Consider the following 27,541-nt stretch of genomic DNA (forward strand, 5'->3'; position numbering starts at 1 on the left):
CTGCCGCAATCTTTCCGTCCATGTCAAAATCGTTGACGGGCTTTAAAAAGTGCTATCTGTGCTCACAGCCTATTTCTATAAATGACCTGCATAGCTGGTGTTTGCAGTGTTTAGGCACTGAACTTTGTGTTGACTCTTTCCTGCACTATTCCACCTTACAGAAGCGCTTACTAAAAGCTTGTCACATTCAACAGGAGAAGCTCTTCAGTTCGGGTGTGGACCCAGAAAACATTCTGAACCTTTGGTACCAGCATCGGATGAGATTCCAGTGTCGGGGAAGCCAGCTAAGAAGCCATCCTCTTCCCAAACAGCATCGCAAGCTTTCACAGCATCGAGTCCCTCGATGCAGGCTAAAAGGTGTCACCACAGCTCTCCATCTCTGCAGGTTGTGTTTCCTTCAGGGTGTGCATCCTCTCAATGTTATCCATCCCTAGACACTCTGCTGCACTGATGGTACCGGCTGTTGAGCCAAGGGTACCGGTGCAGCTCTACAAAGAGCAACTCAATGAGTTCTTCATGAAGGAGATCGGTGACATGTTTAAGTTACATGCAACACTGGTACTTACATCAACTCCCTCGGTACCGGTCCTGCCTAAGCATAGCATTGGAGAACACAGGGTACTTCATCCGGATCTCCATCATGGCGTCGGTCTACTTCTCATCAATCTACCAGTAGACGTTGATGCTCTCCATCGAGACATCGATTCCCAACATCACGGCAAAACTCCCCATCAAAACATCACCTCTCTACATCGAGGCATCGATGTCCTCCTTTGATTCATCGACGCGCTTTATCATCTAGACACTCTGCATTGAGACACTGTTGATCAACATCACATCTTTCCCATGTTTCTGGGGATGAGAGCTTTCTGTCACTCCTCTTCATTGGACCGATACCAAAGACGTCTTGTCAGTCCCACCGTTCTCGACATTCATCATATAGAGAGTCACCTGGAGTTCCTGCGGCTGATTCTGATCTTTCACAACACCATATTGACTTCTTTGATTCAAACAGATAAGGCAAATCTATAACCAAAAGAACTATTTCTACATGGCTAGCGCTATGTATTTCTTCCTGCTATGTTCAGGCTGGGCTGTAGCTCAAGGGTCGTGTAACAGCACACAAAGTCCGAGCTATGGCAGCATCAGTAACTTTCTTACATTCCACTCCCATTGATGAAATTTGCAAAGCAGCTACTTGGTCTTCTATTCACACATTCACTTCTTACTACTGTCTAGAATCCTATTCAAGACAAGATGGTCATTTCGGCCAAGCAGTATTAACAGAATTTATTTTCTTATTAATGGCCGACTCTCCCTCCATCCCAATATGTTCAGCTAGGGCGGGGGTCGGCAACCCACGGCTCAAGAGCCGCATGCGGCTCTTTTCCACCTTTGCCGCGGCTCCGGTAGTGTGTCACGCAGGCATGCAGCTTACAAGTCCGGCGTCACGGCGGGAAATAGCCATGCTGAGCAGTGAGCTCAGCACGTACACAGATGAAAGCCTTGCTTGCTGATTGGTCCGGCGGCCCCGCCCCGCCGTGCCGCTGGACCAATCAGCAAGCAAGGCTTTCATCTGTGTACGTGCTGAGCTCACTGCTCAGCATGGCTATTTCCCGCCGCGACACCGGACTTGTAAGCTGCATGCCTGCATCGCCAGAATTTAGGTAGGCTGTTTTCATCCCGTGGGAGTCCCGTGGGCCAGGGGGCGTCCCCGTGGGAGTCCCGTGGGCCAGGGGGCGTCCCAGTGGGAGTCCCGTGGGTCAGGGGGGCATCTCCGTGGGAGTCCCGTGGGCCAGGGGGAACAGGGAGACAGAAAGAAAAAGTTGGGGGAGAGAATGAGGTCTGGAGGAGAGGAAACATACAGGAGGCTGAAAGAAAGGAAGATATAGTGAGATGGACACAAAGAAGGGTGATGCTGGAAAATAGGTGGAATGGTAATTCTGACAAACACAGAAGGGAAATGCTGGATCAAGGAGAGATGGGGCTCAGGCTGGATGGAATGAGGAGAAATGCCTTGTTGGCCCGGAACTTCCTCTCCTACGTCAGAATTGACGTCAGGGAGCGGAATGCTGGTCAGCGCGACGCTTCTGCAGGGAAAGCTTGGGACGGCGGTGGCTTGGGGGCTATTTCCCGATGGCGGTGGCAGCAAACCGAGTGGCTTGGGGGAGGGCACGGAGAAAGAAAGAAAGGGGGCAGACAGAGACAGAAAGAAGGGGGAACAGGGAGACAGAAAGAAAAAGTTGGGGGAGAGAATGAGGTCTGGAGGAGAGGAAACATACAGGAGGCTGAAAGAAAGGAAGAAAGATTGGATGCACAGTCAGAAGAAGAAAGTGCAACCAGAGACTCATGAAATCACCAAACAGCAAAGGTAGGAAAAATGATTTTATTTTCAATTTAGTGATCAAAATGTGTCTGTTTTGAGAATTTATATCTGCTGTCTATATTTTGCACTATGGCTCCCTTTTACTAAACCGCAATATCGTTTTTTAGCGCAGGGAGCCTATGAGCATTGAGAGCAGCTAACTGCATGATCCTGTATATAGCATTAAGATAAGAAACAATATATGCAGTGTTAGATTTGTTTTATAATGGTTTTGCGGCTCCAAGTTTTTTTTTCTTTTCGAAAACGGGTCCAAGTGGCTCTTTATGTCTTAAAGGTTGCAGACCCCTGAGCTAGGGAGTCCCACATGTGAGAATATGCTGCCTGCTTGTCCTAGGATAAAGCATAGTTACTTACCATAAAAGGTGTTATCTCAGGACAAGCAGGCAGCATATTCTCACATGTGGGTGATGTCATCCACAGAACCCTGGTACGGACAGCTGCTAAAGTGTAAGTGCACTTTAAGAACTTTAGAAAGTTTGTGACTGACCGCGCATGCGCAAGTGCCTTCCTGCCCGGCGTAGGTGCGTGGCTCCTCAGTTTTCCGCAGAGCTACGAAGTCATGTGTGAAACGTTTTGCGTTTTCTTTGCCTTCCCGCTCGCACGTTTTTGACTTTTATTCTTTGTCTTCTATTCTTAATAAAACGTTAAATAAATAAATAAATTACTTTTTTCCTATACTTTCTCTTCAGCTGATTTTCTTACGGTGGGGTCTTTGTTTTCGCCTCAGCCTTCGGCTTTCGATTTGGCTGAGGCGGTTTTCCCTCCCATGTCCCGTCCATTTACTGGCTTCAAAAGTGTGGCAGGTGCCAGCACACTATTTCTTTAACTGACCCACATAAGTGGTGCATTCAGTGCCTTGTCCCAGACCATTGTGTGGAGTCTTGTATGCGCTGTTCGATGCTACAAAAGCGTTCTATTAAAAGCCGCCTTATTCAACAAATATTACTTTTCAGTACCATGGTGGGCTCACAGGTACCATCGACACCGTCCAAGCCATTGATGTCGAAGGCATCACAGTTGTCTGGGTCACCAGCTTCCCAGACGGTGTTTCAGGCCACTAAGGTATCAAGTCTGTTTAGACTGGCCAAACAGAGACCATTAATACAGCTTTCTTCAACTTCGAGGGGTGCATCTTCATCCATGTCATCCTCCGGAGCGAGCTGCAGCACCGTTGATACCGGCATCCAAGCCACAGGTGTTGGTGCAAGCTTTTAAGGAGAAGCTCGATGCTCTTTTTCAATTGGAGTTTTGGAATATGTTCTAACTAGTTACCCCCGTGTCGGCTCCTTCGGTGCCGGCCCAGCCTGAGCATCCCTCCATGCTAGATGCAGGTACCACCGCTGCTTCATCGGTACTGCGTCATTCTCGGCACCAATCCTTATCGAGCCATGCATCCAAGCATCACTCTTCAAGGCACCATTCTTCTTCTCTGAAGTGTCGCCCTTCAAGGCACCGTTCTCCTTCTCCGAAGTGTCGCCCTTCAAGGCACCTTTCTCCTTCTCCAAAGTGTCGCCCTTCAAGGCACCGTTTTCCTTCTTCGAAGCGTCAGAAGCATCTTCCTCAACAGCATCAAGACGCTTTGATACACCTTTGCCATCAAGTGACCCACCTTCACTCACTCTCAGTGAAGCACATGATGGTTCTTCTAGGTCACATGGCATTTATAGTTCACGTGACTCCTTTTGCAAGACTTCACCTCAGTGGTCGCAGGCTCTCTACCCACTTTCCCAGCATATTAACAATAACATCTTCTTTACGACAATTTCTTCAGTAGTGGACGCTTTCTCCCAATCTTTCCAGAGGTTTACTGTTTCAAACACCTCCTCATGAGAAGGTTCTCACAACATTCATCAACCTATGCTTGGGGACTCACCTGGATGGTCTCCGTACTCAAAGTCTTTGGGCTGCCACAGATCGTCGCCATCACATAAATCTGTTGGAACTCAGAGCGATTTTCAGTGCTCTCGAGGTTTTTCAGCATCTTGGATTTAGGAGCTTTCCCAGAAACAAAAGTTGAGACCCACCTTTTTTTTTTTTTTTTTTTTTTTTTTTTTTGCTGAAGTTGAGGAGCTGGTAGGGACAGCCATCTCCTATGAACTCTTTCTATTAATGCTGTTTTCTTTTCCTGTGCCCAAGTAAAAAGAAGCTTAGTAAATCAGGACTTCTTCGTCATCAGCAGTAGATGAATCTAGAGATGAGTGGTTATCCACCAGCAGGCAGAGATATAGACCACAAAACTGAACTCTTGTTGTATATAGGGTGGAAAGCTCCTTGGCAAGTCAGTATTCTCTATCTCTGACTGGCAGATGGATGGATCTTTCCTCATTCCAGGCTTGATCTGCTGCTATATTCCTTTATTGGTTATTTAATTCAGTTGAGCTTGGTGGATTAGGCTAGCTGGGTGCCTAAGGGGATATACCTGGTGGGGCCTGGTACTACCCCTCCCTTGGAATTGCCTCCTTGTTTCCTCTGGGGATGCTTCCTCTGTGTTTCGCATAAAAAAGCCTATTAAACCCAAGTTTTTTTAAAAAAAGAAAGAAAGAATGTGGCTGGCTCTAGCAGAGGCGAGGAATTTACTGCTGAAGTAACAGGGGCTGGATTCCTGAGCACTGACTTCTTGGATACCATGTGTACCCCAAACCAAATGACATGCCGGCTGTGGAGAGGATTGGTAGTGATTTTTCCCCCTCCTTTTTGGTCTGTGTACCTCAAGGCTCTGACTTGGAACCCTTTCTTTTTTCCATGTATACTCATTCCCTCAGTGCTCTGATCTTTGTCTTTCAATGGTTTTCAATATCACCTCTGAGGACAATTCCCAGATCTACCTCTAGATCAGTGGTCTCAAACTCGTAGGCCGCATGCAGCCCCCAGGTGCTATTTTGCAGCCCGTGGTCTTGTACCCAATCTTGCACTCTAGGCAGGAAGAAAGGTGCCAGCATCAGCTAACTTGCAACTTCCTGCTACTGTTGTGCATGCCGGGACTCCTGCCTTTGCGTATCTGACAGAGAGAGAGAGATGTTGTTTGGTTGAGGAAAGGAAGACCAGAGGAGAAGCATGAAGGAGAAAGAGAGAAAGAAATGTTGGACTGGGAAGGGGGCCAGAAAGGAGGAAGGGAAGGAAGATGGACTGCAGGGGGCAGAAAGGAGGAAGAGAAAGAGAAATGTTACACTGGGGAGGGGAGGGGAGAGATGTCAGACCATGGAAATAGGGAGGGAAGGAGAGAGATAGGAAGTGAAGACATGGAAATTTAGATTTTGAGAAGAAAGCAGAAAAATGGAAAAATTGAATGTTGCAAGGATGGATGCGAGGCAGAAAGTGAAGACGGAGAGAAAAACAGTCAATGGACAAGAAGGCCCTGGAAACATATTTAAAAGCACAGAGAAATAGTCACCAGACAACAAAGGTTGGGAAAATGATTTTTATTTTCAAAATAGTGATTGGAAATGTGTCAGTACTGAGAAAGGAAATATGTTAAACTTTAACTGTGAAGGCTGCAGAAAAAATAGGGTACTTGAAGGGCCGCACAAAAAATAGTTAATGTCTTATTAAAAAAATGACAATTTTGCATGAGGTAAAACTCTTTATAGTTTATAAATCTCAACGGGAACTCAGGGCACCCATTTTGATGATGGCTCTGCACGGGGCAGGAGCATAGGATAATCGCTCCTGTTCCCCCCATCGCCGCTAGGCCACCAGGTAAGGTCCAGGGACGCAGGAGGGAGGCAGCCCGGCTCTGTACCTAACCCCCGCGAATACGGATGGAGAGCTGTATATATTTTATCTCCTTATAAGTATCTTACAAAATTGACTTTCGTATTTGGTTTGTTATTATCAGGGTATGTATGTTATTAAAGTGTTAAAATAAAAGATGTATTAAAACAAAGTTAAGATTTATTATTTGTATAATATTCATCAATACACTGTGCTCATATGGGGGACTTACAGAGGGAATGATAAGACAGATATTGGTGCTTAGAAGGTGATTTGGAGTCTGCAATTGAAAGCATCTTCAAAGAAGTGGGCATGAGTCTGGATTTGAATATTGCCAGAGACGGAGCCTGATGTATCGAGTCAGGCAGTTTGTTCCAGGCATACGGTGGAGCAAGGTAGAAGGGGCAGAGTCTGGAGTTGGCTGTAAAGAAGAAGGGTACAGATAAGAAAGACATCCAATGAGCAGAGTGCCCAGGGGGGAGTGTGGAAAGAGTGGGGATATACTGAGGAGCTGCAGAGCAAATACACTTGTTGGTCAGTAAGAGGAGTTTGAACTGTATGCAGTAAACTAAACTAAACTAAGCCTTAAGTTTATATACCGCATCATCTCCACGGAAGTGGAGCTCGACACGGTTTACAATGTTTAAAAATATAGGAAGAGAGAGGAATATGTAGAAATAAAACAAAAACATAAAGGGGAAAAAATACCTTTTTATTGGGCTAACTTAATGTAGTTTATGATTAGATTTGAAAGCTAAGCATAAACTACATTGTTTAGTTAAATAAAAAAAGGTGTTTTTTTTTTTCCACACTCGAACTGTATGCAGAAACGGATGGGGAGCCAATGAAGTAACTTGAGGAGAGGGGTAATGTAAGACATGCATACATATCAGATAAGAGATACATTTTCCTTGAATGTATATCATCTACCCACCTGCCATCATCCAGTATCTCAACCCCCCCCTTCTTCCCCCCCTGCCCTTTACCCAGCTCACTGTTCCCTTCTACATTCTCTTGTCACTCATTCTTTCTCTTCCTTCCCTTCCCCCCACCCTGTTATCCAGTCTCTCTTCTCTAAAAATTGGCTACGCACAGTCCTTACCAAAGCTAGCTCTCACCAGCCAGCAAGCCTTTATCAGCTACTCTTCATTAATCAGTAATCTAGTTGAATTCATCTGAAACATCCCACCCCCACAAATCCCTATCCCTGTCCTGTAATCAGTCAACTAACTCCCTCATCTAGCTATTCAGTTCCCTACCTTTTTAGCACTGTAAATCACTCATCTTCACCAGCCACTATCCTTGCTCCTGTAAGCCAGACAGTTATCCCCTCTCCAACTAGTAAGTTGGACTTCCTGTTCCTCCACATCTCTCTTTGCCCCTGCAAGCTAGAAACCAGTCAGCCCCTACAAGCTAGAAACTGGTCATTACCCTCTATCCCTCAGTCCCAATGCAAAGCAGAAACTAGTCAGCCTTCTCTCTCCTCACCTAGTTTTTTCTGTGATCACTGCTAGAGTATGGATTTTGTTTAAAAAAGAAAAATGGTTTCCTTGTCTTCTAAGGCTGCACCATTCTGAAAATGATAGAGGTAGAGAAAAAGCTAGGTTTTTCCAGTGAATTGTGAGTTCCAGTATTTTTCTTTACCTCTAGCAGATAGTAGATTGTTCAAACTGGTATTCCTGATCCCTGACCTAGCTCCCTGCTCTGCTGGCTGAGACTGCACAGCTAGGTCAAGTTTAACAGCCGTTCCTAGATTATCCAGTTTCTGGATTGGACCTGGTTCACACTCTGGCCTTCAGTCAAGCTTTTTGGCATCCATTAGGAAAAGCATGTAGTTCAGTGCTGTGGGGACCCTGCTGGAGGGGTGTAGCTCCCCATCCCTCTGCCATTCATATACCTTGTTTGGGTGTCCTTTCTCCAGGCTCCTCCTGCAGCTCCCAGGCATTTTTAGTTAAAAAAAAATTCAGTTGGTCCTGCCTGGGTGGTTTTATTCCAAGAATCTTTTCAGGGGAATAAAGCAAAGTTGCTCACTTGTAACAGGTGTTCTCTGTAGACAGCAGGGGAATGCAGCCACACTTGTATGTGAAGTCCGCTAACGAAGCCTATGTGCCAGTGCTCTCCCCTAGCTAAGTAAGCTTTACGCTTACTGAGCATGTGCTGGAGTCGGTAATCCCACCGCCCCTGCCCTTGGAATGCCAGTTTTGTACCTAGCAATAAGAAAGGATTGAAAACGAGGGGAAGGCGGGCGGGCAAGTGTGGCTGCATTCCACTGCTGTCTACAGAGTACATCTGTTACAGGTGAGCAACTTTGCTTTCTCTGGAGACAAGCAAGGGATATGCAGGTACACTTGTAGGTGAGTCCCAAGCTTGAAAAAAGTATCTGGGTGGTGGAGAACCATTTACTTCAAAAAGTTTTCTTAAAACTGATTGACCAAATCGAACATCCTGTGAAAACTTTGGTCCAAACAATAATGTTTCGTAAGTGAACAGAGGACCACGTTGCTGTCTTGCAAATGTCCTGAATAGGGATAGATCTTAAGCTGGCTATGATAGCTGGCAGTAGCTCTAACTTTATGAGCTCCAATTGTCCCAGGTATTTGAGTATTTGCCTTTGTATAGCAAAAATTTATGCACTGTGCTATCCAAGAAGAAAGAGTTCTTTTTGATACTGGTTTTCCCTGGGTTGCTGGATTATAGGAAATGAACAGCTGGTTAGACTGTTGGAAGGAAGCAGTTGCTCTGATATAAAAAAGCAATGCTCATCTGCAGTCTAATGAATGGAGATGTTGCTCCGCTGAAGAAGAATGCGGAAGAGGGGGAAACGTTGGTAAGGTTATAGTTTGGTTGAGATGAAAATCTGTTGCAACCTTTGGAAGAAATTTTGGATGAGTTCTGAGTTGTACTTTATGAGGAACAAAATTAAAGATAAGGGTAATATGTAACTAATGCTTGTAGTTATCTGACTCTTCTGACAGACGGGAGAGCTGTGAGAAAAACTTTTTTCCAAGTAATAAAGGAAAGTGAAGCAGATCCCAGAGGTTCAAATGGGTCGTGCATCAAGACATCCAACACCAATTCAGGTCCCACACTGGAGGAGGATCTTGGATGGGAGGTTTGAGATTGTGAAGACCTCGGAGCAATCTAGAGATAAGGGGATGATGTGAAAGAGGCTGACCATCCACAGGAATATGAAAAGCTGAGATCGCTGCCAAATGGTATCGAACTGAGTTAGACTTAAGACCAGACAAATGCAGGAGATACGACAAAATGTGTTCCGTTGGACAGGAGAGAGGATTGTGATGGCGATCTTGAGACCAGATGGAAAACCTTTTCCATTTAGAATGATATGATTTCCTGGTAGATGGTCGTCTTACTGCTAGAATAATAGTTTTCACTTGCTGCATAAGTGGGAAATTGTCTAGGACTGAGCTCTCAATTTCCAAGCTGAGACTGCGAAGGTTGGGGTGAAGTAACTGGCCCTGCTGTTGAGATAGCAGAGATGAATGGTCTCAGAGGAATTCAGGGAGCATCCAGAAGGTCCAGGAGGAGTGGATACCAAATTTGACGGGGCCAACGAGGTGCAATGAGAATAATGTGAGCCCTGTCCAGAGCGATCTTCTAAAGCACCTTGGATATTAGAGGAAATGGAGGAAAAGCGTAAAGAAGGTTGTTGCCCTAATGTATGGAGAAAGCATCCCTTGCTAGTGCTCGAGAAGTTGGGCGTAGAGAACAAAAGGCTGTGCATACGGCGTCCTGCGAAGCAAAGAGATCCACTGTTGGAGTTTCCAAAAAAAGGCATAACTAATGTAGAATGGCAGGGTCGAGGGCCCACTCAGGCAAGTCGAGTTTCCTGCTAAGGAAATTTGCAAGGATTTTTTGTTCTCCCGGAATGTAAAACGCTTATAGAGAGAGCATAAGTCCACAGATGAAAAGCTTCTCTGCAAAGAGGAAGAGATCCTGAACCTCCCTTGATTGTCCATTTGAATCAGAACTTGTTGGTTGGGAAGCCACTGATGGATTGCTTGAAGAGCATAGAATACTGCCCGGAGTTCCAGATGGTTGATATGTAGCTTTTGCTCTCTCGCCAACCAGCGCCCTTCAGTGCACCACTAATCGAGATGAGCTCCCCAGCCTAATGTGGAAGCATCTGTCGTTATCGTGATGAATGGAGGAAGAGACTGGAAAAGACAACCCTCCTTCAAAGACTGGGAGTGAATCCACCACAACAGGGATTGTTGAATGTGCCTTGGAAGCAGAATCATTCTGGGGAGGAAATGATGACGTTGATTCCAATGCAATCTTAGATGCCACTGCAGCGGTCTCATGTGCCGCCTCACATTTGGTACTAGGGATAAAGAAGCTGCCATGTGACCTAGTAGTCGCACGATTGCTCAAGCTGGCACAGCCGACACCTGCCTGTAGTACTCTGCCAGGGCAATGATGGTCCGATGTCTTTCTGGAGGAAGCTAGGCTCTTGCATGTTCCATATTCCGATGAACATAAGGGAGTGAGTTGGACATAGATTGGACTTTTGATGATTGATGATGAATCTTAGAAAGTGAAGGGTTTGAACTGTGGCCTGGATGGAATGTGCCACCAGGAGCCAATCGTTCAAGTATGGAAAGACCATGTGATGTTGTTTTTGCAGGTGTGCTGCTACCACAGCCAGGCACTTTGTGAAAACTCTTGGTGCTGAGGAAAGGCAAAAAGGTAACACCTTGTACTGGAAATGTTGAGTCAGGAATTTGAACCGTTGGCAGTGCAAGTGAGAATGGTGAATTGGTGGGTATAAGCATTTTTGAGGTTTAGGGCGGCTAACCAATTGTATTGTTTCAAAAGAGGTAGGATGGTTGGTAGAGAAATCATCCAGAATTTTTCTCTTGAGGCAGGCATTTAGAGGTCTGAGCTCTAGGATAGGTCGGAAACCTTGAGTCTTTTTGGGAATGAGGAAGAAACGGGAGTAAAATCCCTGATTTTGTTGACTTGTAGGTACCTCCTCGATGACATTGTTGTTTAGTAGAAGAGTGACCTCTGCTGCAAGTTGTGGAATGTGCTGATGAGGAATCACAGAAGGTGGAGGAGATTGAGAGGGAGTTACTTTGGGAAGGAAATTGAGGAAGTAACCCTGGGCCACAATGGAGAGGACCCATTGATCCGTGGTGATAGCCTGCCAGGTTGAAAAAAATGAGTTAGCTGCCCCCCCCCCCCCCCACTGGTCAAAAAGCAGGCAAAGGCTTGATAGCCAGAAGCTGAGGAATAAATGGCTGCTTCCTGTCCCTGGGATGCTGTTTAGGTAGAAAGGATGCAGATGATTGGTTTCTTTGTGGAAGAGGATGGATGTATGGAGCAAATCTTATGTTGTGGGTAATATTTCTGAAAATACTTTTGATAAGGCCGTCGGTAAGTGAAAGAAGACAAGGGCCGTCGAAATTGGTGAGACTGGTCAGAATAATGTGCTGAGAGTTCCCTATTAGTAGAAGAATCTTCTTTCAGCTGGGAAACCGTTGCTTTTACCTTTTCTCTGAAAAGACTATCACCCGAGCAGGGAGCATGTGCTAATCGTTTATGCAGGTCTTCCCGGAGATCAGATGCTTGCAACCATGCTGAGTGTCTGGATGCTATAGCGACTGCTGCAGTTCTAGATTGGATGTCATAGGCATCGTAATTAGTCTTGATGAGTTGATATTTAGATTTTTGAAAGGCAACCAGAAGATTCTGGAGCTCTGCAGGGGTTGCAGAATCCAACTGCTGTAAAATAGTGTTGAAAATGTAGAATTTGCAGCTGGTGGGCATTTATTTTCAAAGGCAGCATAGAACCTTGATAGACCTTGTGGCCCATGGAATCAAGAAGGCGAAGGTCTTTATCCGGATTTGCAGATAGGGGACCTCTTGATACTTTAGCTTTTGTGGTAGTTGACTCTGACACAATGGATTGATGAGGTTATTGAAGAATGTCGTGACCAGGAGCTTTATGAACTTTATATTTAGTCTCCAAACGTTTAGATGCTATAGACACTGAAAAAGGTTTTTGCTAATTTTCTAATTGATGGTCCTGAAGAACCTGATGTACTGGTAAGGCAACAAACCCTTTCACTGGAGTCTTAAAGGATTGTAGAATAGCTTGAAAATCCTTGCTACCTGTAGGAATAGCCGCCTCATTCAGGCAGAGTAAAGAAGAAACTTTCCGTAAAAACTTCAGATAGGCATACTCTTCAGAGGAGCTGGACTGAAGAGTCTGCTCCGGCTGAGGGTCAGAGTCTGGTAGGATGCTGGGTTCTGACCAAGCCAGAGGAGAGTGTGGTTCCTGGATTGGAGAAGAACATATTGGTGTACCTGGAGCCCATGAATGAGGAGGTGAAGGTGGTACTGAGCTTGAGTGTAGAGGTTCCACTGGGTCAAGCTGTGGAATCAAAGTTGAAATAGGTTGGGGCCCCAGAAAAGGAGGAAGCTGGTGAGAAGGCTTCAAAAAAGAAGTACTGTCCTACATAAACCTTTGACACAATGAGAAAACCCCCAAAATAACCTGAATAGATTCAACTCCCTGTGAAGGGAGTTCTGCTTGCACAGCCAGCAAAACAACAATATAGGAGAGGACTCCTGCTTCCATTTAGTACTTTTTGAAGACTTCTTAGACATACCTGCAGTCTCCGAAGAAGTAGGCTGTGGCACAGAAAAGCACTGCGAGGCAGAGCTTGCGGTAGCCTTTGAGTGCTAGAAATGGAAGCCCCTGTCAACCTTTGACGACGAACTGTGGGAAATAGAAGACTGCTGGAGGAAAAGGTGTCCGATTTCTGTCCCGCGTCGGGGGTTTCTTTTTTGTCTCTCCTGCCGATATTGCTATTTAATTTATTGCGGCATTGGCATACGTTGGCTTCCCTCCCCTTGCAGTGCTGAAACAGGGCCTGGGGGGGAGAGAGCTAGTGGTGGTGTTGACGGCTGACTTTGCTGAGGAGAAGTTCCGGCGCCAAAGAACTGCAAGTCGCTGTCCATCACAGCCTAAGGAGTGGACTAAGAAAAAATTTATTTGTGGTTCTATCAAGTTGCCACTTTAAAAAACCGGCGCTGAAACTGAGGAAGTTTAACAAAAATAAAGGAACAGTCCAGCGAAGCAGGCTTCTCAGTCCAAATTTTTTTTTTTTTTTTTTTAAACGCTTGGTTAAGTCTCACTGTTTAACTATTTATCTCTGAAGTATTTTAATTATTCTCACTGTTTGATTTGTGAGAGGTAGTTATTAGTATTATGAACTGTTCTCTTGTTTTTTGTTTTTCTGTGACCTGTCAGGAGCGGTTAAGAAAAACAACTGGCATTCCAAGGGGAGGGGCGGTGGGAGTACTGACTCCCGCACATGCTCAATAAGTGTAAAGCTTACTTAGCTAGGGGAGAGCACCGGCACATAGGCTTCATCAGCGGACTTCACCTACAAGTGTGCCTGCATATCCCCTGCTTATCTCCAGAGAAAGCCATTTCAGCAAGGAAAAAAGAGACTGTTTTGTGTGGTATTCTCTCAGCTAAATATCATATATTCCGAATCTCAGAGAGAGCGAGACCAGAAGGCCTTATACATATATATACAATATGTAGTTGAGAGCATATCCACAGAAAACAGGGAAATGGCAGAGATGCTGGAGCAGGTCTGCACACATCTGCCATGTGGCTAAACATGCCTGCAGGCAAGCACGATGTTGAGGAGACCCAAGAAATGCTCCGCTCCGATCTCGGTGAGTGTCTCGACATCGGCCTCATCGCCGGAGCGTAGAGCCGCACCGAGGGTACCGGCAAAAAAGCCAATGGTACCAGTGCTTACTCTTAAGCAGCAGATTAAAGAATTGCTACAAGAAGAATTAAGGGAGCAGTTCCAACTGTTGATGCCAACTATGCCTGTGTTGACACTGACTCCGGTACCAATCAGGTCTGAGCCCTCGACACCAGTAGCACCTGCACAGGAGTCTCCATCGGAACTGATGCCGATGAGTCGCCGACACTGGTCAAGTTCAGCTCAGACGTCACCTGAGATGATGTCGGTGCGGTCAGGAAAGGCTCTGAAAAAGTTAAAGCATCTTGAGCCTTTGACACCGAGTGATCGGCACTGACCCGAACAACTCGAGATTCAGATCTTTGGGGAGATTCTGAGCAAGAACCTAATTTGTCTGAAGAGAAGGGTTCTTCAGAAGATGAATCTTTTCACCACTCTTCTCAAGAGACCCTGTGGTGTCTGAGAAGTCATCCTTTTCCAGATTTCTAAGGGAAATGTCTGAAACCTTAGCCATTCCCTTAGAAGCCGAGTCTAAAAAAATTTAAAGAGTTCTTTGATGCCTTGGACTACGATCAGCCACTCAAGGACCTTCCTAAACTTCCTCTCCATGATATCTTGCGGGAAACTTTTTACAAGAATCTATAAACACCTCTTACCATTCCCCTGGCTCCACGTAAGCTAGATTCTCTGTATAGAGTGGTTCCTATTCCAGGGCTTGACAAACCACAGCTCCCCCATGAATCTCTCCTAGTGGAATCAACACTAAAGAAATCTTCAGGGGCTAGTGTATATGCCTCTGTATCTCCTGGCAGAGAGGGTAAGGCAATGGACCCGTTTGGCAAAAGGCTATACCAGAATGCTATGTTGGCCACCGGTCCAGTAACTACACTTTTCACTTCTCATTTTATATGAGGACTCTGCTCTCTCTTAGAGCCCCTGCCTTTCCAGCCACCGGAGATCGCCGACGCAGCCCGACTTTTGAGTCGGATTTTCCCTCTTCAGCCCGTGGGGGCCACCGAAAGCCTCTCCCCCCAGCGACTTCCTAGGCAGAGGAAGGAGGAAGTTTCTGCCATCTTGTCCCTCCTTCCTCCGCCCGACGCCGTTACAAGCAGGAGGACTCTGCTCTCTCTTAGAGCCCCTGCCTTTCCAGCCACCGGAGATCGCCGACGCAGCCCGACTTTTGAGTCGGATTTTCCCTCTTCAGCCCGTGGGGGCCACCGAAAGCCTCTCCCCCCAGCGACTTCCTAGGCAGAGGAAGGAGGAAGTTTCTGCCATCTTGTCCCTCCTTCCTCCGCCCGACGCCGTTACAAGCAGGAGGACTCTGCTCTCTCTTAGAGCCCCTGCCTTTCCAGCCACCGGAGATCGCCGACGCAGCCCGACTTTTGAGCCGGATTTTCCTTCTTCAGCCCGTGGGGGCCACCGAAAGCCTCTCCCCCCAGCGACTAGAAACTCTGCCCCACAGTCCACCCAAAGTTCACCATTGTCAAAGTTTACCATTGTTTATACCCCTGCTTCTGCACCATATTTTACCATTGTATTCACTCATGTTTTTGATGCTAACCTTTTTTTTGCTTTTTTGCTCAGTTCTGCTCCAAACTGTACTCCCTGCCAAAGGTTTTGTTTCTTTTTTTTACCAGTCTCTCACTTTTTCAGCTACCCCAGTTCCCCCAGTACCCTGGACTACACATTTACCTCTCCTCCCCTCTCTAGGCTCGTACACAGTCAGCTTAATCTAAGTCCCCCCTACTCCTCCCTCAACCAACTCTACTCCCCCTTACTGCAGACTCTCACACACCAACCACCCTACCATGAATCCATCCTTCTGGATCCTTCTCCTCCTACTCTGCTCACCTCTCTACCCTTCCCTCTGTCTGAAACCTCCCTCCCCCAATCTACTTAATCCCGCCAACACCAATACCATCTGCCCCGGACTCAGAATCCCCACACTGATACGCACCAGAAACCCCCCTCCCAAGAAAAACCACCGAAAAGCCAACCTAGACTCCCTAAAGCCCCTGCCCCCTGCCAATCTTCGCAACACTGTCCCAGACTCTCTCACCCCAGTCCCGACAATCTACTGCAATGCCAGATCCGCATGCAATAAGACCCAAATCTTGAAAGACCTTCTAGACGAGCTCGACCCTGGTTTCCTATGCATCACAGAATCATGGATCGCCAAAGACGACCTATTCACTCAAAATGAACTCCTCCCCCATGGCTACCAAGGCCTCTTCTCCCCCAGACCCAACCGAAAAGGAGGTGGTCTGGCACTCCTCTACAAATCTTTCTTCGACGTCCAGCTCCTCGAGACGGGCACCCATGCTTCTCTAGAATATCTGCTCGCCTCAGTCACTGACGAACTCCGCACCCACCCATTGGGCATCCTAATACTATACCGACCACCCACCCCTTGGACCAAATCTTCCAATCTCGTCTATGAGACCATAACAAATGCCTTCCTTAAATTCCAAAGACTTTTGATCGTTGGCGATATCAACCTCCACCTCGACGACACAAATAACAATGACACATCTGAATTCAACAACTTCCTTACCTCTCTAGGTTTTCCCTTACCCACCCCATCCCCAACCCACGAAAAAGGACATACCCTAGACTTCACCACCTTCATTGATCTTACCGCCTTCAAAACCTCAACCGACGACACTCGCTGGGAACAAGTCCCCTGGTCAGATCATTTCTTAGGGACCACCTGTCTCCCCGTCTTCATGTCACATCTTGACTCCCCACCCCACTACTCTCATTCCATAACCTACCGCAAAAAAACCTCGAGCAACCTATTCTGGTCCAAACTCCTAAACAAACTCTCCTCCAACCCTAGACCTATAGACCCTGAATCACATTGGCACAACTGGACCACCCTCTCCGAGTCCACCTACCACTCCCTTGCTCCATTAACCACCAAAACCATCTCCTACCCCCGAAAGGCCCCCTGGTACCTACCTCTTCACAGAGAATTGAAACAGAAATGTCGCGCTTTGGAGCGCAAATGGAAAAAATCTAAATCCCCTTCTGATAGACAGACCTGGAGGACTAACATTAAATCCTACAACTCAACACTAAAAAAAGCCAGGAAAATCTTCTTCGGAGATAAGATCTCTAGATCCAATAACCAAATCAGTGCGCTGTTCAACATCTGGCGCTCCCTAACCACAAAAAAAGACCCACGTTCGCTTCCACCATCCCTATCAGCTGATGCCCTTGCAAATTTCTTTAATGAAAAGATTACCACTCTAAGATGCTCCTTCCCTCCCACAGTCTCCTACAACTCCCTGACCTCCATTGATCTCAATCCTACCTCACCTGTATCCACCCCCATTCCTGCCGACAGATCCTGGACCGCCTTCGAGCCTGTCTCTGAACCGCAAGTCTCCAAACTCTGCCACAAACTAAAAACTTGCAAGTGCATTTTGGATCCTTTCCCCTCCTATCTATTCGATAATATCCCTACACAGGCCATCGCTTCCCTCACCGACCTCATAAACTCTGCCCTAACATCGGGCCTTTTCTCCCCCGACATGGGGCACATTTCACTGTCCCCTCTACTGAAAAAGGCCGACCTTGATCCCACCATTCCATCTAATTACCGTCCTATAGCAAATATCCCTCTCCTAACCAAGTTATTAGAATCCATCATATCCACCCAACTCTCATCCTACCTAGAACGTTTCTCTATCCTCCTACCCCACCAATTCGGCTTCAGACCCAACTTCAGCACCGAATCCCTCTTGGCCTCACTAATCTCTAAGGTGCAACAACTCCACTCTCGAAAAAAATTCGCTGTTCTTCTTCAATTCGACCTCTCCGCAGCCTTCGATGTCGTTCACCACGACATCCTTATCTTCCAACTCTCCGAAATAGGCATAAGCTCCACAGTCCTTGACTGGTTCTCTAAATTCCTACGTTTCCGCTCCTACACCGTAAACACAAACGGCTCCTCATCCCCCGCCTGGAAGCCGAAATGTGGAGTCCCGCAAGGCTCACCCCTCTCTCCTATTCTTTTCAACATCTACATGTCCTCTCTGAAACTCCTTCATCTATCCCCCCTAGAAACTCTCTACTCCTATGCTGACGACATCCTCATCCTCCTCGAAACCGACGCGAACCTCTCGAACCTCACTGAGAACATCTCCACATGTATTACGAACCTCCAATCCTGGGCCCAATCTGTACAAATGAAACTGAATGAGTCCAAAACCAAACTCCTTTGGCTCGGCCCAATTTCAGATCATTTACCCACCTCCATCCCTCTACCTTCCGGCCCCACTCTTCATCTTGAGTTTTCAAGCAAAGTCCTAGGCATCATCTTAGACTCCTCTCTCTCCTTCAACGATCAACTCAATTCCCTAGTAAAAAAATGCTTCTTTAGCCTCCACATGTTAAGAAAAGTAAGATCTTGTTTTCATCATTCCCATTTCGCCATCCTCGTCCAATCCACCATCCTCTCTAGACTAGACTACTGCAACTCCATCTATATAAGCCTAACTAAGAAAAACCTCCATAGACTTCAGCTAATTCAAAACGCCGCTGCCAAGCTTATTTTCGCAAAGGGCAAGTTTGATCACGTTTCCCCACTCCTCTCCAAGCTTCACTGGCTCCCAGTATACTCCAGAGTCCTCTATAAATGTGCCTGCTTAGCCTTCAAGATTCTACATGGCGTCCTTCCTCCCGTTATCCCACTCTTTTGGAATTCATCAAACCCACTCTCTTCTAGACCCTCCCAAAAACTGAAACTATCTTTCCCGTCTATAAAAGGTATATCCCGCGCAGGAAAACTTGGAACATCCCTCCCCTTTAGAACCACTAAACTCTGGAACAACCTCTCATCCCCGCTCAGAAATTCTAGCTCCTTCCAAGCCTTCCGTAAACGCTTGAAAACTTGGCTTTTCTCAAAAATCTAATCTCCCGTTCTCTAGTACCCTGCCCCTCTCTGTCCCTCTCCTATACCCCTTCTTTGTAATTCCTTTCCTCTTATCCTCTGTAAACCGTGCCGAGCTCTGCGCTTGCGGAGATGGTGCGGTATACAAACCTAATGGTTTAGTTTAGTTTAGTTTAGTTAAACAAGTTGCCATGTTCCAAAAATATCTCCCTGACCATAAGCTCCCTATTTTTCAGCACTTCATTTCTAACCTGCTTCAGCTTTGCAAGTACATGGTTCATTCCATCTATGATACCTTCGAACTTTCCTCATGTGCTACGGCAATGTCAGTGGCCATGCGATGTCTGGCCTGGCTTCGAGTGTCTGAATTGGATGTCAATCATCAGGACAGGTTAGCCAATGCACCTTGTCTGGGGGACAAGCTTTTTGGTGCCTCCATGTACACGGCTACCTAGAAGTTGTCTGCTCATGAGACCAGGTGGGACACTGTGATCAAGCCCAAAAAGAAGCCTCCACCTTCTCGGCCCTTCAGACTAGCCTCTTCATATCAGAGAAGGTATGCTGCGAAACCTGAAACTCTGGCCCAGTCTCAACCCAGGAGAAGAGGCAGTAACAACAACCATGACAGCAAAAACAGGCTGGCCAAAAAAAATCTACCCAGCCTTTTTGATGTGTTTCATCAGAGCATAGCCAACAATAACATTCTACAGACTTTGCCTCAGCCCATCGGAGGCTGTCTCCAATTTTTCATAGCTTGCTGGGAGCTCAACATCAGACCTCTGGGTCCCTGCCATCATTCATTAGAGTTACACTCTCAATTTTCACACCCTGCCACAAGACCATCCTCCAAAAGAGTCTGTTTTGGACCCTGCACAGTCCTCCCTTCTTCAGGGTTCAATCCCTTCTCCTGCTGAATGCCATCGAAGTTCCCCTCAATCAGCAGGTCCAGGGATTCTACTCCCGTTGCTTAGTCCCCAAGAAGACCGGAGGACTGAAAACCATCCTGGATCTTGGAGCTCTCAACAAATTTGTAGTCAAGGAGAAATTCAGGATGCTGTCCCTCGCCCTGCTTTATCATCTCCTCAATCAGAACAACTGGCTATGCTCTCTGGATCTCAAGGAAGCCTACACACATATTACAATTCATCCGGCTTCCAAGAAGTACCTCCGTTTCCAGATCAATCGATGTCATTAACCAGTACAAGGTCCTTCCCTTCGGCCTGGCATCTTCTCCCAGAGTCTTCATGAAGTGCCTCATTGTAGTGGCCGCATCTCTCCGTTTCCAAAGCCTCCAAGTCTTCCCTTATCTGGACAACTGGTAGATCAAGGCAGTTTCATCTCAGGAAGTGATCCAAGGAACATCTCGGACCATTTCTTTTCTTCAGATTCTAGGATTCGAAGTCAACTTCCCCAAATCACATTCAACGTCTACAGTTCATTGGGGCAATCCTAAATACAATTCTCATGAGTGTTTCTTCCGCCAGATCGCCTTCAGGCTCTCATACGTCTGTGTCAGCAACTGCTTCCTCTTCAATCCATTTCTGCCAGGCACATGATGGTTCTAGGCCACATGGCATTCACTGTCCATGATGACACCACTGGCAAGGCTACATCTTCCTACTCTTCAGTGGACCCTTGCTTCTCAGTGGTCTCAAGCGACGGATCGTCTTTCACAATATATATCTGTGACATCATCTCTTCTGCAGTCGCTTCGTTGGTGGATGACCTCTTCCAATCTATCCAGAGGTCTCCTTTTTCACTTACCCCTTCATCACAAGTTCATCACGACAGACACATCCCCTTATGCCTGGGGGGGCTCATATGGACAATCTTCAGACTCGGGGTCTTTGGACCACCAGGGAATGCAAATTTCACATCAATTTCCTGGAACTCAGAGCAATGTTTTATGCCCTCAAGGCTTTTAATCATCTTCTTTGCCCTTGAATCCTCCTTCACACAGACAATCAAGTAGCAATGTACTACATAAAAAAAGCAAGGAGGAACGGGCTCTCTCCTGTTATGCCAGGAAGCCCAAAAATTCAACTTGGTCAACAGCTCGCAACCTTTTCTTAAAGGCTGCCTACATTCAAGGGGAGCAGAATTCCCCAGCAGATAATCTCATCAGAATTATTTAACCTCACGAATTGACTCTCAACTCTGCAACTCTCCAGTCCATCTTTGCTCAATGGGGCACTCCACAAGTGGACTTGTTTGTGGCTCCTCACGATCACCAATTGCCCCAGTTTTGCTCCAGACTTTACTCTCCTCTCTTTCTGGAAGCAGATGCCTTTTTCTTCAATTGGACGGGCCTGTTTTTATATGCATTCCCTTTCATGTTGATAACTCTGTTCAAGCTCAAGCGAGAAGCAGACACCATGATTCTCATTGCTCCACAGTAGCCAAGACAACATTGGTTCTCCCTTCTACTTCAGATCAGCTCCAGGGAGCTCATACCTCTTCTAATATTTCCTACTCTGCTTACTCTGAATCAGGAATCACTACTACATCCCAACCTGTAATCATTACACCTGACAGCTTGGTTTCTCTTGGGCTGAGTTCTTCTGAATTATGTCTCTCTGTCTTGTCCATTACATGATTGATGCCTCCACGAAACCAGCCACTCAACAATGTTACCAACAAAAGCGGACTAGGTTTTCTTCCTGATGTCTTCTTCATCAACACGATCAAATTTCCTTGGCAGTGGAGTTGATGTTGGATTATCTACTTTCTCTGTCTGACTCTGGTCTTAAATCTACATCCATCAGAGTTCATCTCCATGCTAAAACTGCTTATCATGCACCAGTAGACTGAAAACCTCTTACTGCTCATCCTTTAGTCTCCAGATTCATGGAGGGGCTTTTCAATGTTAAACCACCTCTTAAGCCTCCACCTGTCGCCTGGGCCCTTTATGTGGTTCTTTCTAGCTTGATGAAGCCACCATTTGAACCAATGGCCACAGCTCACCTCAAGTTTCTCACCTGGAAAGTGGTCTTCCTTATTGCTCTCACCTCTGGCAGGAGGGACAGTGAGTTACAAGCCTTAGTAGCAGATCCACCTTTCACAGTTTTTCATCATGACAAGGTGGTTCTATGTACACATCAAAGTTTCTTCCAAAAGTTGTAACTGAATTTCATCTCAATCAGTCAATTGTTCTTCCAGTGTTTTTTCCTAAGTCTTATTCTCATCCAGGAGAAACCGCGCTACATAGTTTGGACTGTAAACGGGCTTTGGCCTATTACATTGACCGGACAAAGCCACATCGAACATCTCTCCAATTATTCATCGCTTTTGATCCAAACAAGTTGGGACATCCTGTTTCCAAGAGAACGATTTCCAACTGGCTGGCTGCCTGCATCTCATTCTGTTATGCTCAGACTGGACTGGCACTGGAGAGTCATGTCACAGCCCACAAAATTAGAGCTATGGCAGCTTCTGTTGCTTTCCTCAGATCTACCCCTATTGAGGAAATCTGTAAGTCTGCCACCTGGTCCTCAGTTCATAATTCACTTCTCACTACTGTCTGGAGTCCTTCTCCAGACGGGATGGGCACTTCGGCCAATCTGTTTTACAAAATTTATTTTCTTAAGGCCAACTCTCCCAATATCCCATTTCTGTTAGTGTGGAGGTCACCCATACGTGAGAATATGCTGCCTGCTTGTCCTGGGATAACAGGCAGATATTCTCATAACCCATCCACCTCCCCGGATTGGCTTCTTAACTGGCTTATCTTAACTGAGTGACTGCGCGCCCTATGTCGGGCGGGAAGGCACTCGCACATGCGTGGTTCGGACTATCGCAAACTTTCTAAAGTCTTAAAGTGGCAATGCACTTTTAAAGTGGTCTGTACTGGGGCTCTGTCAGTGACGTCACCCATACGTAAGAATATCTGCCTTATGTCCCTGGATAACATCTGTTACGTTAAGTAACTGTGCTTTTTCCCTTGCACAAGCAGGTTATATTGATGTGTAAGCTGGAAAAGTCTAGCTTTTTCTCTACTTCGAACATCTACTGGTAGGAGGGATAATATCCACATGTTCAGAACAGTGCAGAATGATGGAAAGGAAATTTATTAGGTAAGACATAATTGGACCATTTTCTCGCAGCTGTGCATTCACCGTTGAAGCAGGAGCTGTTTCCTCTCTTCACTGTATTGGTCTTGAGGTGTCAAGTTTTGTGAGACCAGCAAGAGGTTTTCCACTGTGCAGCTCACTCACAGAGCCATATGGTGCGGAGAACAAGATGCTTTGCTTCAGTGATAATTGCAGCAGTGGCTGCAAGAGAAAAATACCTTTTTAATTTAAAGAACTGTGGAAATCTCAGGCACCAGAATAAAATTTCTAGTTGCCATGGTGACTTGGTGCCTGGAATTTGCTGAACCCTTGTCTATACCCTTTTATCCAAGGATGCAATCGCATATAATTTGTCTTGCATTTTGCTATTTAAGATTTCAAGGTTCCCCAGTCTTACCCATAGTCCCAGGAGCGATCCATGTTTAGCATTATAATATACTGAATTATAAACCAATGCAGCTTGATATTCCCTATTTTACCTGTTCTTCTGATCACTTTGTAAGTTAAAATTTTAAGCTTTTTTTCCCCAAACTGTTTATGCATGAAAAAAAAACCACCTGGAATAATTTTCTTAGGCCTTTACAATCAGTTTCTCTTGTGCCTTTTTTTGGCAAATCAAATTTATCCCTTTTACTAACTCATTCTTGTCAAACACTTTTATATAAGACTTCGGCAAATGAGTAATGTGATTGAACTTGACTGGTTCTTGGATATATATGAATAAAACAATGAATAGGAGTTTTATCCCAGGACAAGCAGGCAGCATATTCTCACATATGGGTGACATCAACCACAGAGCCCCAATGCGGACAGCTTCACAAGCAGACTTGTTTGAATAACTTTTGGAAAATTCGCAACTGCCGCACCACACATGCGCAAGTGACTTCCTGCCCAAGGTAGGGCACGTGTCTCCTCAGTTCTAAGTTTTTCATTGAGCTGAGAAACCCTCGTTTCAAGTGAGTTAGTTCTAATTTTGCCTTCTCATTGCCGTGGTTCGTGTGTTTGTTCTTGTTTTCACAGTCACTGCGCTATGCGTGTTTTAAAAAAAAATTATTTTTTCGGTTGGGTCATGGCGGGGCCTGTTCCACGGCCTCAGCCTCTGGGCTTCGATTTAGCTGCGGCCGTGTTCCGTTCCATGTCCCAGCCGGTCACAGGGTTCAAAAAGTGTAGCCGATGTCGGTGCGCGATCTCTCTCACTGACCCACACAAGGGGTGTATTCAGTGTCTAGGACAGGATCACCATCCGGAGTCGTGCACCCGCTGTGCTACACTTCAAAATCGAGCTTTTAAACAACATCGCGTTCAACTGGAAAAAATATTCGGAGGTATGGAAACTCCAGATAAGTCCTCGACCTCAACTTCGCTGAAGTCTTCTGCAGGGCTAAAACCTTCAACCTCGATCTCTGCCTCAGCTTCTATTAAACCCTCCTCAATGGGGAAGTCCTCTTCCTCGGGGAAATCTACCAAGTTATCTCTGGAGGGGCCGTTATTCTCAGTGTCTCCATCAGGTCAGTTACCTAAGCCAGCCCTTCAGGAGTCTTAGACAGTGACCTTAGTTAGGCCGGTCACCTCAACACTTTCCAAGAAGTCTGCCTCTAAATCGAGGACACACTCTTCTTCGAGGTCTCCTTCCTCAGAGTCTATGGCCACACCAATTACACCAGCTCTATTGGTCTTGGTACCGGCTTTCCAGAATGTTGGAAGCTATTCTGCATCAGGAGTTTGGTAACATGCTTGTCAAATTTACCCCTGCCTCGACTCTGTTTTCTGCAGTCCAGCCTGAGCACTCAGCAGTATTCCAAGGAGTCAAGTCCTTGAGAGTGTCTCGAGTCCAGCCTGAATGCTCTATACAAGGAGCTGAGTCCTTACAAGTGTCGAGGTCGTCTCGTCACACCTCGAGGCTGGATTCGGCTCATTCACTACAGCACCATTCAAGGCATCCTGCATCCTCCTACCACCATCTATCGAGGCAGTCGTCGAGACCGAGGTCATCTTCTCAAGAACAGATCTCTAAGCCTCGTTCATCGAGACTCTTCGAGGCCCATAACGCCCTTGTCCGGGCAGTCTGCTATAGAGTCTTGTTTTCTACAGGTACATGGTTCTCGTCACTCAAGTTCTTCTCCTTCGAGGTCCATTTCTAAACATCTGGCTACTTCTCCAGCTTGTTCTTCGAAAAGAAAACTCTCTGCTTCTGCTCATTCCAGAATTTGGATCTTTAGTACCAATATTCAGAGAGGCTTCACCTTCTTTCTCTGCAGTGAGAGAAACTCCGAGGGGCTCTTGTTCTCCTTCACCTCAACAGGGTCATTCCTCTTCTGACCTGGTGTCCTTTATTAAGTTCCTGTGCCAAATGAGTAAAGATCTCAACATTGTCTTAGAATCTGACTAGATACTCTAAGGAGTATTTGGAAGAGCTGGGTATGCTTCATCCTCCTAGGGATTCTCTCAAATTACCCTTGAATGGCATCCTTTGCCAAACTTTCAAAAGAAATCTGGATACCCCATACTCTATTCCTACCATGCTAGCAAAGCTGGAATCTCGTTATAAAATGGTGCATTGTACAGGATTTGAGAAGTCTCAACTGTCCCATCAATCCCTTCTGGTAGAGTCTTCCTTAAAAAGATCCAATCCTGCTAAAGTTTATGCCACATTCTCTCCAGGTCGAGAGGGAAGGACCATGGGCAAGTTTGGCCGTCGTCTATGAAAATTGTATGATGACGAATCAGATCTTAAATTATAATTTTGTCTTCACATCCTATCTAAAGCATTGGGTCAATGCCATGCCTACTTTCTTCAAGTATCTTCCAAAACATTGGCTCCCAGAGTTTCAACATATGCATTCTACTCTAGGTCAACTTTGCATGCATATGGTTCAGGCTGCATATGATGCTTTTGAAATGTCCTCCAGGGTTACTGCGTTCTTGGTGGCCATGCGTTGTCTAGCCTGGTTAGGCACCGTGAACATGGATCCAAACCTACAAGATCAACTGGTCAACATTCCGTGTCAGGGAAATGAGCTGTTTGATGACTCCATTGAGGCAGCAACAAAGTGCATGTCTTGGCATGAGAAATCGTTTGCCTCCATAGTTAAGCTGAAGCCTTCCACTGCTAAGAGTTATAGGCCCCCTCCATCTTATCAGAGGCGTTATCCTCAGAAGTCAGCACCTTATTCGAGGCCGCCTCTTAAGAAACAACAGCAGCGTAAACCTCAGACTCCTGCTGCAACCAAATCCACTCAGCCTTTTTGATCATCTAACACAGAGCATAACATCAGTCTTTCTGCCTTTGTCTTCTCTTCCCATTGGAGGTCATCTCCATCATTTTTATCAACAATGGGAACTAATTACATCCGACCTCTGGGTCTTCACAATAATCAGGGAGGGTTACTCTCTTCAATTCCTTCAGGTTCTATCAGATCTACCCCCAAGAGAGTGTCCTTCCAATTTGTCGTAGACCACACTTCTTCAGGAAGCTCAAGCTTGGTTTCTTCTCCGTGCCATCGAGGAAGTTCCTTTGGAACAGCAGAACACCGGGTTTTACTTCCGGTATTTCTTTATTCTGAAGAAGATAGGGGATCTATGACCTATACTGGATCTCAGAGCTCTCAATAAATTTCTTGTCAAAGAAAAGTTTTAGATGCTGTCTCTATAACGATTGGTTATGCTCTCTGGATCTCAGAGGTTTACACTCACATTCCCATTCATCCAACTTCACACAAGTTTCTCAGATTTCAGGTGGTAACTCATCATTTCCAATACAGAGTGCTACCTTTCGGCCTGGCATCATCTCCCAGAGTTTTTACCAAGTGCCTAGTTGTTGTAGTAGCAGCAGCTCTGCGCAGCCATGGGCTTCAGGTTTTTCTATACCTGGACTGGCTTATCAAAGATTCCACACCTCAAGTGGTTATTGTAGCGACTCAACAAACTATTTGGTTCCTACAAAGTTTGGGGTTCAAAATAAACTTTCCCAAATCTCACCTGCAACCATCTCAGAATCCGCACTTCATTGAAGCAGTCCTGGACACTGTACAACTTAGAGCATTTCTTCCACAGCAGCGTCAGGAAATTTTGGTACAACTGTATCACAAGGTGTCTACCCTAACTTCACTTTCGGCAAGACACATGATGGTTCTTCTAGGCAACATGGCCTCTACAGTTCACGTGACTTTTTTTGCCAGACTTCACCTCAGAATTCCTCAGTGGACCCTGGCTTCTCAGTGGGCGCAGGCTTCAGATCTGCTCTCTCAGCACATTACAGTGACTGCTTCATTGAGACAGTTTCTCCACTGGTGGATGCTCTCTTCCAATCTGTCCAGAGGTTTACTGTTTCAAATGCCCCCTCATCAGAAGGTCCTCACAACAGATTCCTCGACCTATGCTTGGTGGGGGCTCATCTCGGTGGTCTCCGTACTCAAGGACATTGGTCCATCACAGATCGTCAGAGTCACATAAATCTGTTGGAACTCAGATCGATTTTCAATGCTCTCAAAGCTTTTCAGCATCTTCTTCACGATCAAGTCGTCCTCATTTCTACAGACAATCAAGTAGCCATGTACCACTATGTCAACAAGCAGAGAGGAACAGGATTGCTCCCCCTTTGCAAGGAAGCTCAGAAGGTTTGGAATTGGGCAATTCTTCACAACATCTTTCTGAGAGCTATCTACATTCAGGGAAAGAAAAACTTTCTGGCGTACAAATTGAGTCATCTTCTACAGCCTCACAA

At 46.1% G+C, this 27,541-nt stretch overlaps 1 protein-coding gene across 3 annotated transcripts in view; it reads left to right on the forward strand.

The window, feature by feature from the left end:
* ABHD17B (abhydrolase domain containing 17B, depalmitoylase) overlaps positions 1-27,541 on the forward strand; it is a 162,043-nt gene that overhangs the window by 86,450 nt on the left and 48,052 nt on the right. The window contains exon 4 of one of the 3 annotated variants that reach the window (XM_033924623.1): positions 22,701-22,725. The exons of the other annotated variants lie outside the window; for them this stretch is intronic. Within the exon in view, the coding sequence (XP_033780514.1) occupies positions 22,701-22,710 (10 nt within the window). The 3' untranslated portion in view covers positions 22,711-22,725. Of the gene's footprint in view, positions 1-22,700; positions 22,726-27,541 lie in introns of those variants that run through there. 3 annotated transcript variants of the gene reach the window in all.

The sequence above is a fragment of the Geotrypetes seraphini genome, chromosome 1 (assembly GCF_902459505.1).
Source record: "Geotrypetes seraphini chromosome 1, aGeoSer1.1, whole genome shotgun sequence".
In the NCBI taxonomy this organism is placed as follows: domain Eukaryota; kingdom Metazoa; phylum Chordata; class Amphibia; order Gymnophiona; family Dermophiidae; genus Geotrypetes; species Geotrypetes seraphini.